This window comes from Acinonyx jubatus, chromosome E2 (assembly GCF_027475565.1).
Source record: "Acinonyx jubatus isolate Ajub_Pintada_27869175 chromosome E2, VMU_Ajub_asm_v1.0, whole genome shotgun sequence".
Lineage (NCBI taxonomy): Eukaryota > Metazoa > Chordata > Mammalia > Carnivora > Felidae > Acinonyx > Acinonyx jubatus.
This window is the reverse complement of record NC_069396.1, coordinates 48,815,152-48,832,075: the sequence shown is the minus strand read 5'-3', so window position 1 is coordinate 48,832,075 and position 16,924 is coordinate 48,815,152. Positions and strand designations below refer to the sequence as shown.

Below are 16,924 nucleotides of genomic sequence, written 5' to 3'. Positions count from 1 at the left end.
TGTGTAAATAAGACATCCTTTTTATTCATGATTGTGTATTTAGGTTTCATGCTAAGATAAAGACAACCCACCGAAAAAATTACATAGAGCCTCTGATAGATAATGTTAGAAATGTAGATAACCAGAACCTACTCCTGCAGAATCTGATTCAGTCTCAGTGGATCTCTAAAAGGCACTATATATAAAAAGCTCTCTCTGTAATTTTGACCCACACTAAATATGAGAACTACTGACTTTTTCTCTTTGCCTACTCACAAACCTTAAAAGTCTCGTATGAACTTTTATAATTTCCTGAGGCCTTCTTGCCTCTTAAAAATTTAATGACACGATTTTAGGATTTTATAACCCTTTTACTTCCAGTGAGTATACTTCTCAATTTATCCCTGTTTTTACTCTAGAAGGCCCCTCCTCACCCCCAGTACAGGAAAATAGCATTTATTTTCTCATTTTCTTTCAGACTTTGATTTTACAACTGAGACCAACAAGTTATCTTCAGAAAAAAGCAGTTATGAAGTAAATTCATACCATCGGGAGACAATGAAAAGAAGTAAAACCTTCAACCTAATGAGGTTTATTTTCAGAAATGACCCACAGTGCAGAATTGAATTTGGGAGAGAACAGGGACCCAACATGGGATGTTTTAGTCAAATGACATTTATAAAACATATATCTCTTCCTCTACATCAGAGAATTCACTCTAGAGAGAAATCCTATGAATGTAAGGAATGTAGGAGGGGCTTTAGAAAAAAATCACACTTTACTGAACATTTGAGAGACCATAATGGTGTGAGACCATATGAATGTAAAGAATGTGGAAAGGCCTTTATAGTTCTCCAGCATTTTATTAGACATAAAAAAATGCACACTGATTTGAAACCCTATGGATGTAATGGATGTGAGAAGGCCTTTAGGTTTTATTCACAGCTTATTCAACATCAGATAATTCATACTGGTGTGAAACCTTATGAATGTAAGCAATGTGGGAAGTCTTTTAGACGTTATTCTCACGTTACTGAACATCAGAAAATTCATATCGGTTTGAAACCCTATGAATGTAATGAATGTGGGGAAACTTTTAGATTGTACCGACATATGTGCCTACATCAGAAAATGCATCATGGTGTGAAACCCTATATATGCAAGGAATGTGGGAAGGCTTTTGGTCATCGCTCAAGTCTTTATCAACATAAGAAAATTCATTCTGGTGAGAAACCATATAAATGTAAACAATGTGGAAAGGCCTTTGTTCGCAGCTATCTACTTATTGAACATCAGAGAAGTCATACTGGCGAGAAGCCTCATGAATGTAAGGACTGTGGAAAGGCCTTTAGTAGGGGCTCAAGCCTTCTTAAACATAAGAGAATTCATAGTAGTGAGAAGCTCTATGATTGTAAGGAATGCGGGAAGGCCTTCTGTAGAGGCTCTCAACTTACACAACATCAAAGAATTCATACTGGTGAGAAGCCACATGAATGCAAAGAATGTGGGAAGACATTTAAGCTTCATTCATACCTTATTCAACATCAGATAATTCATACTAATTTGAAACCACATGAATGTAAACAATGTGGGAAAGCCTTCAGTCGTGTTGGAGACCTTAAAACGCATCAGTCAATTCATGCAGGGGAGAAACCATATGAATGTAAGGAATGTGGAAAAACCTTTAGACTTAATTCTCAACTGATTTATCATCAGACGGTTCATACTGGTTTGAAACCATATGTATGTAAAGAATGTAAAAAGGCCTTTCGTTCTATCTCAGGTCTTTCTCAACATAAGAGAATTCATACTGGTGAAAAACCCTATGAGTGTAAAGAATGTGGTAAGGCCTTTAATCGTAGTGATCGTCTGACTCAGCATCAGAGAATTCATACTGGTGTGAAACCACACAAATGTAAGGACTGTGGATAGGCCTTTACTCATTGCTATCAACTTACCCAACATCAAAGATTTCATAGTGGTGAGAAACTCTTGATGTAGTGAGAGTCAGAAAGCCTTTTAGCCATGGCACATCCTTTACCATTGTCACTATTCCACCACCTAATAATGTTATGGTAAAGATTAAGTTATTTAACATAAAAATATAAATGCTTAGAAAGGCATCTGGCACATAGTGTTTGTTTACTAAGTATTGTGGTTTTTAAATGATAATCACTAGTATTACTGTATATAAATTCATGTGGAAGGAGGACTCTATAAGCATATTTTTTTCAGATAATTCATTCTGGACAAAATCCCATAGAATATATTAAACAAGACCCTTTTTTATTCAAAGCTCAACCCCTTGAAGGTTAATAAGAAGAAACCCTGTGCCTTTATTGAATATTGAGAATTTAGCTGTTGAAAAACGACAAAGTAGTTTGCAGAAACTTTTCTTACAATCAATTCTGTAATACAGATAACATACAACCCACATTCCCTACAACTGAAATAAATTAAAAACTAATAATTTGGTAGCCAAAGACATACATTGACTTGGAAAAGTTTTCCTCAAGTTTTTGAAAGTTTCCAAACTTACATAAAAGGTACAGCAGTGTTACAATGATGTTTTTTTGCCCTCCACCTAGATTCAATATCTAATATTTCTCTCTCTATGTATGAACATGTATATGTACAGATGCACAAATACCACATATCATTCTTATTGCATATTGAATGTATTTTACATATATCATTTTGCTGTGTTTTTCAGTGAATGTTTTAGATATCACTTCACCTCTAAAAAGTCAACATACAATTCTTAGAATTAAGGATAATCTTCTAGATGACCATTAACCCACTATTACCTAAAAAGACATTAACAATAACCCTATATTGTTTCACAACATTCAGCCCATTTACAAATTTTTCTGATTGTTTAAAGAACATCTTCTAAAAGTGCTGGATTTTTAAAAAGTCAAAAACCAAACTAAGCTCATATATGTTATATGACTGTGGCTTGTTGAGGCTGATAAGAATTGGTCAAGAATTTACTCTCCACCTCCTTACCTTTTTTGAAGACTCAGAAGAAGTAACCTACATAATATTGTTAATTCCATATTTGTCCTTTTTCTCAAGGTGGGCTTAACTTTTCCTTTTTCCTTTGTATTTATTTTGAACTGAAGGTTATGTCTAGAGGCTTGATTAGGTTTCAGATTACACATTTTTTACAAGACAACTTCATAGGTAATAGTGTACTTAATATTATAAAATATCAGTTGGCATACCAGTGAAACTATGTTTGGTCTCTTGGTTCATGTATTGGTCACCATTTCTCTCCGTTGTACTGGTACATTTTTTTCTTTGCAATTAGTAATCCACGGAAAGTCACATTGGCATTCCACTTGAAATTTAAATTGGTTATTATTTTAAAGAAATTAAGACCCCCCCAAAACTCCTCATATTTTATATTTATCCATATATTTACCTTTCCCCATGCTCTTCATTATTCCCAGTTACCAATTCCCAATGGTCTGAATTTCCATGTGGTATCATTTTCCTTCACCTTAAAGAACGTTAGCATTTCTTGGAGTGCACATCTGCTGGTGATGAATTTTCAGTTTCTTTTACTGAATGCCTTTGTTCTTGAAGGGAGTATTTTTCTTAAAATAGATTTATGGGTTTTATTGTGTATTTTGAAAAAGATATTGTAACGCTGACTTCTGGCCTCCATAGATTATGATGAGAAGTCATTTGAATTATTTTCCTTCTGTGTCATTTCTCTTTGCATGTTTTCAAGATTTTCTCATTATCTGTTTTTCATCTGTTTGACTGTGCTGGTCTAGGTATGGTTTTATGTTACTCCTGTTTGGAGTTCTCTGAGCCTCTGAAATCTGTACACTAATGCCTTTCCCCAAATTCCAGAAACTTTTATCCATATTCAGATTTTTTTTTCTGCCCTTGCCTCTCCTTCTGGGATTCCAAGTACTCATGTTAAATCTTTTGATATTATTCCACAGGTCACTTGTTCTGTTTTCTTCAACTGTTTTTCAGATTGGATAATTTCTATTACTCTATCTTCAAATTCACTGATTCTTTTTCCCATCATTTCAATTATGCTGTTAAGCTTATCTATCAAGTCTTAAATTTGAGATGTTGCACTTTTTAGTCCTATAGTCCTCATTTAGTGCTTTTTTTAATAGCTTCTATTTCCTTACTAAGATTTCCTGTTTCTTAATTGCATATTTTGACAATGCTTTTGATTCTGAAGAAAATCTTTCATATATCAATTCATGATAGGAAAATTAGTAAAATTAGTATTAACTTATGAAAAGTATCACTTTCAGGAAATATTCCTACCCTTTTAGCTAAGTCATAAAAACAGTTTTTCCTTTCCTTGGAATTTCAGATTTTGTTTGTTCAAATGCAGTGTGATACTTGTGAGAAAGCAAATCACACTGTCATTTTGGGGGTCTTGATTATGAAATATTTGCCAAGTATTTTTAAATTTTTTTAAATGTTTATTTTTGAGAGAGAGAAAGAGAACAAGTGGGGAAGGGGCAGAGAGAGAAAGAGATTGAGAGAGCACAGAGCCCGACGAGGGGCTCAAAGTCACAAACCACAAGATCATGACCTGAGCCAAAGTCAGACACTTAACCGACTAAGCCACCCAGGCACCCCACCAAGTATTTTTTTTTTTTTTAAAGAAAGCCTCAGAGTTGAAAGTACCGTAAATCTTTGTATAACTCTTCCACCATTCAACCAATGAGCACTGGCAAAAAACATAAGATAAATAAATTCATTGTTTTCTGTTTCTTTCAACAGCTCCATAAATGACAATGATTCATAACATTTACATGTATATACCAAGCCATCATACTTTTCATACTGGGAAGCAAGTCAATTAGGGAGACATTAGGCTCTTACCTTAAAATTCCAAGGGATCCACATTTTAACAGCATAGCTGGAGCACCACCTATTGTAATAGAAATTATTTTTTTTCATATCTAGAGGAAATTCTTTTTTTGACATATATAGATTTTTAATTATCTATGGTATGAATCTAATTTTGTAGGCTGAAAATTGACAACATTTCTATTTGATTTGGAAGTCTTTGAAACAAAATGTACCCAGAGTGTTAATTTGGCAATATTTCATATTGTACAACTCACCTAAAAACTAAAGAAGAATATATGTAGCTTTACTAATTTTGAATTAATCTTTAATATTGTTAGAAAGATCTTTTATGAGCAGTTGACTGGTGGCTTAATTAAAAAAATTTTTTTTTACTTAAAATTTTTTTAAATGTTTCTATTTATTATTGAGAGATAGACAGAGCATGAGCCAGGGAGGGGCAAAGAGGGGGGACACACAGAATCCGAAGCAGGCTCCAGGCTCTGAGCTGTCAGCACAGAGCCCAACATGGGGCTCAAACCTACGAACTGTGAGATCATGACCTAAGCAGAAGTTGATGCTTAACCAACTGAGCCACTCACGTGCCCCTTTTTTAATAAAATATAATGTTTAGTCTTCATATCCTAACAAAACTCCATAACTAAAATAATTTATCTTTCTATATTTCCATCTGAAAATTGATATTTTGTGTGTAAGACACAAAGCCATTTTATAGCTACACGCAGTTATAAGCTCAGATTATGTTTCAAAGTTATTTAAATATTTTGGTTGCCCATTTAATGCTCCTTTCAGGTAAGTGCTTTTATCTATTCCTTTTTGGTTATTGAAAGGAAAATTTTCATCAATTTTTTTTCCAAAAAATTTTCAAAAATTTTTTGTTTGTTTGCTCTGTTCACAGCAAATTGCAACCGGCATTTATGGTGAAATTCATAGCACCTCTTCCAGCCTCTTATTTTTTACTACTCTGGCCAGAGTACTGGCTTCCATTTGACTACAGGCCATTAGTATGCTTTCATTTTAACTTTTAAAATTTGCACATATTTAACCTAGAATAATTTAATTATGATTAAAGTAATAAGTATTTATATTTAATTGCCAATTATTATTTCCTTCATATCACTGCAACTCACGTTGTCTGCATAAAATACCCAAGTAAACCCATCGCTGGCTTGACATCAGCTACATCAGTGATGTGATTACGTGTAACACTAGAAACAACATCTACACAGGACATGTACATTATAATACAAAAATAAGATCTATGCAGTGGTTGAAGTGAAATGTAGTCCTTCCAAAACAATAAAGTTGTCAGTAATGGCAAAATATGTCAACACTGCTTTTCAAAAAAGTTTTATTGGGGCGCCTGGGTGGCTCAGTCGGTTAAGCGTCCGACTTCGGCTCAGGTCATGATCTCGCGGTCCGTGAGTTCGAGCCTCGCGTCGGGCTCTGTGCTGACAGCTCAGAGCCTGGAGCCTGTTTCGGATTCTGTGTCTCCCTCTCTCTCTGACCCTCCCCCGTTCATGCTCTGTCTCTCCCTGTCTCAAAAATAAATAAACGTTAAAAAAAAATTTTTTTTAATAAAAAAAAAAAAAAGTTTTATTTATTCATTCATTTAAGTAATCTCTACACCCAACGTGGGCTTGACCTTATGACCCAGAGGTCAAGAGTTGCACACTCTTTGAGCCAGCCAGTTGCCCCTACACTGCTTTTGTTTGTATATTTAAATTAACTACAATTAGATAAAGTTTAAATCAATTTCTCAGTTACACTAGCCTTATGTCTTAGAAAGTTCAATTGGGTGGCCATATAGTATGTATTGGATATAGGACAGGAATGAGAGGAGCATCAGGAAAAACTGAATACAAAGTATCTGTCCAATATTACTAGGGACTGCAATAATCCAGGCTGCATATAAGGAAGATTCACTACAGCTGTGATGGTAGGAAAAAAAGTCAAAAAATTTTCATATATTAAGTAGAATTAGCAGGCCATAATGGGATGTAAGAGACCAAAAATTCCAGAAAGACTTTTTAAAATTTTTTTTTTTACATTTGTTTATTTTTGAGAGACAGAGAGACACAGCACAAGTGGGGAGGGGCATAGAGAGGAGACAGAATCCGAAGCAGGCTCCAGGCTCTGAGCTGTCAGCACAGAGCCCTGTACGGGGCTCAAATTCACAAACCGTGAGATCGTGACCTGAGCCGAAGTTGGATGCTCAACCAACTGAGCCACCCAGGCACCCCCAGAAAAACTTAAATACTGTAAGTGTACCTGTAAACTCCCATTTCAATTATTAAAAAAAAATATATTTTTTTAATGTTTATTTTTGAGAGAGGGAGACACACAGAGGACAAGTGGGAGAGGGGTAGAGAGAGGGAGACGCAGAATCCAAAGCAGATTCCAGGCTCTGAGCTGTCAGCACAGAGCCCAATGCGGGGCTCAAACCCACAAACCATGAGATCATGGCCTGAGCCGAAGTCGGACATTTAACCGATTGAGTCGCTCAGGCACCCCTCAATTATTTACTCCTTAGCGTTTTTGTTCAATACTGGTATCCAAGAAGATAGTTTCCATGGTCCGTATTTGAATTAGGGCCAAGTGTGCTAATTATCTCCTATATTCATCCACTTTCTTCTATAATAAAATAATGACCATTTCTTTATTTGCTTATGTGCATAACTCAGAATGATGATTCCCCCGCCTTATTATGGATCTTCTGTTATGGCCAACTGGAGACCATTGAGATTGTGTGGCAGTTTGGGGAAATCTTCCTTAAACACGCCTGGCTATCTCCCTTTCTTCCTTACTCCGTGTCTCCATTCTGCTGCCTGGATTTGGATAAAATGGTTTGGAGGACTTTGGAGCAGAGCCACAAAACCAGGCTTAGACTGCCGCCTCCAGAATTCTAGGTGACAGAAAAATTTTCCTGTTTGAACCAGTCGTTCTGTCTCTGTCTTACAGCCGAACATAATCTCTACTGATTCACCCAGGTTGTTGTATACTAAAAACAGCTATCACATGTTCCTATCTCACCTCAACCAAAAACAGAGCAAACATTTTACATAAATATTCCCATGTAAGTGTTTATTCCCACCTCATCAAAAATTCAGAATACCTGCAAGGGTGAGACACTGATATTTCCCTCCTTAGGGACATGCTTTTCTGCTTTTTTAACAATTCAAATAGTGCCAAATGACATTTTGGAAGACTACATGAACTTTGGAGGAAAAGGCATTAGTGGCTGTTATTTGAGACCTTCCTTGGGGAAGAGGAGCTAAGATAATTTATAGAACACTGTAAAATAGGAACTTAAGTAAAATAAATGCTTCTAAGCTTGGGAAACATAAGCAGTGAGCATTAGCAGAAGATAGTAAAATTATCAAAGCCTGCTATCCTTGGCTTTTAAACTGATTATTCCCCCATGTCTATCTTTGGGAAGTTGAAACAGAAAACTTCTTTGAAGCAGGTGGAGAAAGAGGAGCTACAATCCATGAATGAACAGTGCTGACTTATCACTCCTAATTAGGCAACTTACAGTAATTCCATTCTGCAACTCACACTTCACAAATCTGGACTGCTACCTCCAACCTCGGGAACCCTAGGTTCTTTCAAGAGTGGAGACAGAACCCTAGCCTATTAGATGCCATATCCTGATTCATTCAAAATTTGCAGAAAGGGGTTACAATTTTCCTTACAAAGGGTAGAATTGAAACTAGACCCAAAGAAGAGTCTGAGGATTGAGGTCTAGGCTAGGATGTTTATCCTTAATCTTTCCTGACCTTAATTCCTGACAGAACCAGATACATGACTGAAGTCCTTGGCACTGTACGGATGAAGGTTTTTGCCCTAAAGCTTGGGATAAGTAAATACTCCTGTGAACTCTTAGACCCAAATTATCCCCTTCAGACATGTGATTGGCCCTTCTCTCACCTAGCCCAGAAACAAATATTTTAAGTACTTCTTCCATGAGCCTACTATTTACTAAATTTGCATTAGTTCCAATCATGACCTCTGACACTTTGTGATTTCATTTCCTGTCAGGATTTTGGGACCAAGAACCTTCTTTTAACGTAGAGATAGCTCTTCTACTGCGGACACAGAGATGAATCTAAAATGTATGTCCCTTCAAAGATCTGCCTGTTGAGTTAGAAAGGAAGACCAATAAAATGACACATAATGCCATACAACTAAGAGCTATGAAATAAGAGTAAAGGGGGCAGAGGTAGGTAGGCACTGAAAACAAACAGAATCTGGCAGGACTTCATGAAATAATATGAAGACTTCTATTTGGAGCAGACTAGATAACTTGAAAAATGCTACAAAATATCAGGAAATGCTCAGTAAAATAGAAAAATTATCTCAAATGCTGATAGATATGCTATAAATGTTATAGAGCTGAGTATCTGAGAATATTAAATCTGCATTGGGGCAAAAATTAAAAAGTTAGCTGAAAAGGCAATAATGCTGGGGCTACTTGGGATGTTACAAAATGAATGGACCTGGAGACAAAAACAATGCTAGAAGCTACATGGAGTAACAGACAAATCCATACACATAGTGGGAGATTTTAACACATCTCTCAGTAAAAAGTTCAAACAGATAAAAATTGCATGATCAATATGTTGATCTTATGAGCATATTATAAAAGCCATGTACTTAACAAGCACTGAGTAAAATGTATATGGGTTGTTTAAAGATTGACCAAGTTAGAGAACTCACACATCCTGATTGCAAAACTTACTACAAAGCTGTCATCAAAACTGTTACCGACATAAGTGATAGACATACACATGAATAGAACAGAATTGAGGGACCATAAATAAACCCATACACTATACTGTCAACTGATTTTGACAAGGAGGCCAAGACCGTTCGATGGGGAAAGAACAGTCCCTCCACCAAATGATGCTGGGAAAGCTGCATAGCCTCATGCGGAAGAATAAAGCTGGACCGCTGTCTCACACCATATACAAAAAATAACCCAAAATGGATCAAAGCTAAGAGCTGGTAGGATTCTTAGAAGAAAACATAGGAGGAAATCTTCATGAAATGGGATTTGACAGTGATTTCTTGGATATAACACTAAAAGCACAGGAAAGAAAAAATAGATGTGTTGGACTTCACCAAGATTAAAAACCTTTGTATGTCAACAGTTACTATAAATATAGTGAAAATGCGGCCCTCAGAAACAAAGGAAATATTTCAGGTTATCTATCTGGCAGATTAATATCCAGAATATATAAAGAATTACTACAACTCTACAACAAAACAACAACCCAATTTAAAAAGAGCAAATGAATATATGTATCTCCCAAGAAGATATGCAAATGGCCAAAAAGCACATGAAAAGATGATCAATATTATTAATCATTAAAGAAATGCAAATCGAAACCACAAATAGATACCACTTCACCCTGAGCAGGATGACTATTTAAAAAAAGAAAAAGAGGAGTGCCTGGGTGGCTCAGTCAGTTCGGCTTGGGTCATGATCTTGTGATTGGTGAGTTTCAGCCCCACATTGGGCTCTGTGCTGAGAGCTCAGAGCCTGGAGCCTGCCTTGGATTCTGTCTCTCTCTGCCCCTCCCCGCACTCTGTCTCTCTCTCTCTCAAAAATAAACAAACATTAAAAAAGTGTTTTAAAAAGAAAAAAAAATAACAAGGGCTGATGAAGACGTTAAAAAACAGCAACATTTGTGCATTGCTGGCAGGAATGTAAAACGGTGCAGTTGCTGTGGAAAACTATGATGATTCCTCAAAATTTTAAATATAGAATTACCATATAATCCAACAGAGAGGGAGAGTGTGAGCAGGGGAGGGGCAGAGAGAGAGGGAGATACAGAATCTGAAGCAGGCTCCAGGCTCTGAGCTGTCAGCACAGAGCCCGACGTCGGGCTTGAGCTCATGCACTGTGAGATCATGACCTGAGCCAAAGTCAGATGCTTAACTGAGCCACCCAGGCACCCCTAAAGATTTTATTTTTAAGTAATCTCTATACCCAATGTGGGGTGCAAACTCACAATCCTGAGATTAAGAGTCACATGCCTGAGTCAGCCAGGCACCTCATTAAGCAGCTTATGTACAGCAATACAGAGATGAACACTCTGATATGAAAAAGAATGAGCTAAGGATATAAATGGAGATTTAATAAAACAAATGTGTACATGAAAATATATCTAAATTTATGACATGAGTAGAAACGTTACTAAATATTACGTATTAGCCTAAAAACTGGCAAACTTTTATAAAAATAATATCCATTGTACCATAAATTTTATGTGCTATCAATTCCAAGTTAATTTGGTGTAAAATAATCCATATACAACTTTCCTAGAGGGTATTTTATGTCCTTATTTAAAATAAATATGCCCTAGGGGCACCTGGGTGGCTCAGTTGGTTAAGAGTCTGACTCTTGATTTCAGCTTAGGTCATGACACCAAGGTCATGGGATCAAGCCCTGCATTGGGCTCCATGCTGAGCATGGAGCCTGCTTAAAATTCTCTCTTTCCCTTTGCCCCTCTCCCCTGATCATGAATTCTCTCTCTCCCTCTCTAAAAAAATTAAAAAAAAAAATAAGTATGTTCTAAGAAAATAAAAATAAAATAAAATATGTTCTTTAATCCGGCAACCATTTAAAAGAATATACTTCAGGGGCACCTGAGTGGTTCAGTCAGTTAAGCGTCCAACTCTTAATTTCAGCTCAGGTCATGATCTCACAGTTTGTGAGATTGTGATATCAAGCCCAGCTTTGGGCTCCAGGCTGATAGCATAGAACCTTCCTGGGATTCTCTCTCTCCCTCTCTCTTTGCCCCACCCCTACTCATACAATGTGCACATGTGCTCTCTCTCTCAAAATAGATAAACATTAAAAACAAAAACAAAAAATAAACAGAAAAATAAAAGAATACTTCGCAGTAATGGATAGAGTGAAAAAAATTTTATTTTCCATAGGATTAATTATATTAGCAAACAATAATTATGAATCGGCAAATAAAGTATTGTATTCTAAAAATGGGAATCTGGGCAGGTGTTAATAATAGTAATTATGTAGAGGTATAATGGCTGATAGTCACAACATTTCAAGAAATAAGAAAAAACAGGTTACATAAAAAATAGGTCTCCCCAATTTTGTATAATTGTAGATGTGCCCTAAAATATAAATCTGTAATATAAACAGCATTTTTAAGAGTATATATGATACTAGACACTGGCTAATTCTAACTAGTTGATAAAAATTTGAAATTCAATTTTCTTCATCCTTAGGAAGATAATAATTCCTCCTTTAATATTTGTATAATTAAAGATTATATATAAAGAGTGGTTAAGCCACAACCATTTCAGTTCAAATCCATGTTCCCTCTCTTGGAAGTTGGTGGGCCTTGGACAAGTTTTTTAACTTTCATAAGCTCTATTTTTCGTCTTTGTTATAATGGCAATATATTACCATACACGCAGGGTTTTGTTGCTAGATTTAAATTGGTTAACTATATGAATCTTTTAGCACTGCACCAGACACATTAAGCATAAACATAATTTACTTAGTCCCCCTCCTTGGGGTAGGCATGTTGTCGCTGGAATAAAACCGACAATGATCGTTAGGGTGAACACGAATTGCATCTATTGCTTTAGCCAAAATCCCCCTATCATATCAGAGCTGTGATGGTTAATTTTACCTGCCACTTTGACTGGGCCATAGGTGTTCAGGTATTTGAACTATTCAGATAAACACTATTTCTGGGTGTGTCTGTGAGGGTGTCTTGTATGGATGAACACCTGAATCAGGACTGAGTAAAGCAGATTGCCCTCCCCTGTGTGAGGAGGCCACACCCAAGCCAGGGAAAGCCTGCATAGAATTAAAAAGCTGAATAAGAAAGAATTCTGTGTTTGTTTTGAAGCTGGGACATCAGTCAGTCTCCTCCTCCTTTCTGACTCAGACTCCAATTGGAACTTAAACCATCATCAGCTTTAGCCTTCAAACTCCAACTGGCACTATATATGGTGATATATGTATCACTGACTCTCCTGGGTCTCCAGTTTGTCAAGTTCAGATCTTGGGACTTCTTGGACTGCCTACCTCTCTCTCTCTTTCCATCCTATTGGTTCAATAGATGATAGATAGATAGACAGATAGACAGACGGATTGACATACATATATAGTACTCTACAGATTTTATCTATCTATCTATCTATCTACCTATCATCTATCTAATCTTTCTTTCTATCTTTCTATCTATCCTATTGGTTCTGTTTCTCTGGAGAACCCAGACTGATAAAAGAGCAAAAGAAATCTCAGGCATACAAGAGCTCAGCAATTCTGCCATTTACTGTAAGTGACCCACATAAGCTGTCTAAGGGAACTCTTAAGAAAGGGGATGCAGCCAAATGACATTTAAACATTTAAATCAGAACTAAGCTTTCACAGAGGAGGGGGATGAGGTGAACACCCAGCACTGATATTCCCACATCTCTGAACCTCCTCCAGTTCCTCTCAGAGTCTCAAGCACTTTGTTTTCTTGGGGACTTTGTGGTACCAGGAATTCTCTTCCCCCTGGTCTTTGCCATAGGAATGTGTTCTCGTCTTTCAAACTGTAGTGTATATATTAATTTCTCTTACAGGCCTTTCTTATATCCATATTTAAATCAAGATCACCCATCATTGATTCTCAAAAAAAAATCCTTCTTGTTCTTCATTATCACTCATCATAATGTGTCATTTTATGTTTATATTTGGATTTTCCTAAGTCCATCTCCAAAGGCCAAATAAAATGTCCATTACAGCATGATTGTTGACTTTTCAGTTATTCATCTTTAAAAGGAGTCAAAAAATTATGACCTATTGGGCAAATCTGGCCCACTGTCTTTTTTTGTTTGGCGATGGCCAATCACCAGAGTAAGAATAGTTTTTAGATTTTGAGGTTATGGGGTTTTTCCATTTTTTTAAAAAAATATCTTTATTTATTTTTGAAGGAGAGAGAGAGAGCATGAGTGGGGGAGGAGCAGAGAGAGAGGGAGACACAGAATCCAAAGCAGGCTCCAGGCTCTAAGCTGTCAGCACAGAGCCCGATGCGGGGCTTGAACTCAGGAACTGTGAGATCATGACCTGAGCCAAAGCCAGACGCTTAACCGACTGAGCCACCCAGGCGCCCCTTGGGGTTTTTCCATTTTTAAGTGTTGGAAGAAATCGAAGGACAGTCCTTTTTGGAAGTTGAAAATTTTAAGATTCAATGTCATGTCAAATGTCATTGGACCATAGCCACACCCAATCATTTATATATCATCTATGGCTTCTTTTCATGCTACAACCTCAGAGCTCAGTAGTTGTGATCAACAAGAGACCCCATGAATACAGGAGTACTGATGCATAGGGGCACTTGTACCCCAATGTTTATAGCAGCACTCTCAACAATAGCCAAATTATGGGAAGAGCCTAAATGTCCATCAACTGATGAATGGATAAAGAAATTGTGGTTTATATACACAATGGAGTACTAAGTGGCAATGAGAAAGAATGAAATATGGCCCTTTGTAGCAACGTGGATGGAACTGGAGAGTGTTATTTTAAGTGAAATAAGCCATACAGAGAAAGATACCATATGGTTTCACTCTTATGTGGATCCTGAGAAACTTAACAGAAACCCATGGGGGAGGGGAAGAAAAAAAAAAAAAAAAAAAGAGGTTAGAGTGGAAGAGAGCCAAAGCATAAGAGACTCTTAAAAACTGAGAACAAACTGAGGGTTGATGGGGGGTGGGAGGGAGGGGAGGGTGGGTGATGGGTATTGAGGAGGGCACCTTTTGGGATGAGCACTGGGTGTTGTATGGAAACCAATTTGACAATAAACCTCATATATTGAGGAAAAAAAAAAAAGAGAGAGACCCCATGAAGGGGTGCCTGGGTGGCTCAGCCGGTTGAGCGACCAACTTCAGCTCAGGTCATGATCTCACAGTTCGTGAGTTAGAGCCCCACGTTGGGCTCTGTGCTGACAGCTCAGAGCCTGGAGTCTGCTTCGGATTCTGTGTCTCCCTCTCTCTCTGCCCCTCCCCCACTCATGCTGTGTCTCTCTCTGTCTCAGAAATAAATAAACATTAAAAAAAAAAAAAGACCCTGTGGCTCATAAACTACAATACTGACTGTCAGGCCCTTTACAGAAAAAAATCTGCCAACTCCTGCACTATATTCAGTAGGGAGAACAATGCCTGGCAGGTCATGGAATGGATTGGTCTAAGTCTGGTGTAGCACTTAGACATCAGGCATTTACCTCAAGAGCTAGACTTTTAAAAGCAATCATTTATACCTAGGCATAAATTTAACACAATATGACCCAAATAAGGAGACACTAGAAACAGAAGGGTAGAATAATTTTTTTAACCACATGATTTCAAAATCACTTCTAAGAAAGCAACTAGAGGTTTTCCACCAGATAAATGAAAGAAAATTAAAAATTCAACATAGGAGAGAAGTAAAGAAAATCACCATAGTGATGGTGGTAGAGGAAATCACAACATCTCTTGAGCAACAGGCATAAAAAGCATTAAGAATGGATAATATTTAAAAATTGTGGCCAAGGATAATGCAGACCCTTTCCTCCACAGTAAACACTCAGGAATAGTAAAAGTAAACTGAATGAAAATTTTTATTGGTGAAATCCATAATAATGGCATATGCGTGACACTGAATTATGAGGCATTAATGGAATATTTTCAGTCTTGAATGTCTACTCTGAGGCAATATATTCTGCTATTTTATACAGAATATCTGCCCAAGAATACAGAAGAAGATGAAAAATGTAGTTTTCTCTGAATAGTCATTGTATAGGAAAGGGGACAGAATAACACTTCTTTTGTATTTAGCACTAAGTTTGTGTGCTGTAGAAATAAACTTAGCAAATACAATCCCTCCAATTCTACTTACACCTTTGACTTCATTTCCACATTGCCAACCTTGACCTTCTCATCCTTGAAACTAACAGAATTCCAGGAGTTAAAAGAGTAGGCTTCTCTGACTCTGGGAACAAAAAAAACACTTTACAAGGTTAAACCATTAATATTTCCCCTGTCCCTCATAGCTGCACACACACAAAAAAATCAGATGATAAAAAAGTACTAGTAAATGTTCTAATAATATTGACTACTTCAGAATTTTTGTTGTCTTTGCGAAATAAACGCAAACCTCTGATTAGTCTGTGATTATGTTTGGTGGTCTTAATATATACATTTAATTTTAAATTGTCATCTGTTTTGTGACATGCATACATGTAAAATTTTTTGTTATTGTTAAAATAAAGGATCACTGGTTCTTTCTTCATACATGCATAAAAAGATAATGAAGGGGCACCTGAGTGGCTCAGTGAGTTGAGTGTCTGACTCTTGATTTCAGCTCAGGTCATAACAGGGTCATGGGATTGAGCCCCATGTTGGGCTAGTGTGGAATCTGCTTAAGATTCTCTCTCTCCCTCTGCCCCCTCCCCTGCTTGTGCTCGCTCGCTCACTCTCTCTCAAAAAAAAAAAAAAAAAAAAAAAAAAAAGATAATGAAATCTTTGAGCCTGACCTATTTATTTAAATAAAACCTTCAAGAGTCTGTGATTAACTTAAAGTAATACCAGTGATTATTTCAGAAATTACCTGTGACCCAATTTAACAATTAGGATAAAAGCAGACATACACTGTTGGCTAATGGGAAATGTTCCTTGCTCCTAAAAGTCACAAAAAATGATCTCTCATCCTCTTTGCCCTGAATATTGTCATGCCTGTATATAATGTCTAAAACTCTGTCAGCCATCATGGTACCCTAGTCAACACTGAGGAATGCATAGTAAAAAACAGAAGAGAATCTGCATCTCTGAATATTTCCTTTTGCTGATGAATCAAAAATCTCTGGAAACTCCTCTCCTCCCAAGAGCCTGTTATTTGACTCAGTATACTTCCTCATTGCTTCAGCTAGTTTGGTATTCTGATTTTTGCTGAGTATACCCTAACTACATCAAATAACTAAGGGTCATGGCCCATATTGGGAGCTAGAGAGGCAAAGATAAAATTGATTCCACCACAGCCATCACCCAGCTCGTGTCTGCTGGGGGATGAACACACACACACACA

At 36.9% G+C, this 16,924-nt stretch overlaps 1 protein-coding gene and 1 long non-coding RNA gene across 4 annotated transcripts in view; one reads left to right on the top strand and one right to left on the bottom strand.

The window, feature by feature from the left end:
• Positions 1–16,924, top strand: part of ZNF404 (zinc finger protein 404) — a 50,905-nt gene that overhangs the window by 20,144 nt on the left and 13,837 nt on the right. The window contains exon 3 of one of the 2 annotated variants that reach the window (XM_027037733.2): positions 458–5,104. The exons of the other annotated variant lie outside the window; for it this stretch is intronic. Coding sequence (XP_026893534.2) covers positions 458–1,911 — 1,454 coding nt within the window. The 3' untranslated portion in view covers positions 1,912–5,104. Of the gene's footprint in view, positions 1–457; positions 5,105–16,924 lie in introns of those variants that run through there. 2 annotated transcript variants of the gene reach the window in all.
• LOC128313149 (uncharacterized) overlaps positions 1–16,924 on the bottom strand; it is a 37,088-nt gene that overhangs the window by 18,199 nt on the left and 1,965 nt on the right. The window contains exons 2-3 of one of the 2 annotated variants that reach the window (XR_008293407.1): positions 15,740–15,832; positions 4,846–4,894 (exon numbers count right to left, since the gene is read on the bottom strand). This is a non-coding gene — a long non-coding RNA (uncharacterized LOC128313149). Of the gene's footprint in view, positions 1–4,845; positions 4,895–15,739; positions 16,655–16,924 lie in introns of those variants that run through there. The other variant, XR_008293406.1, reaches the window with a different exon arrangement.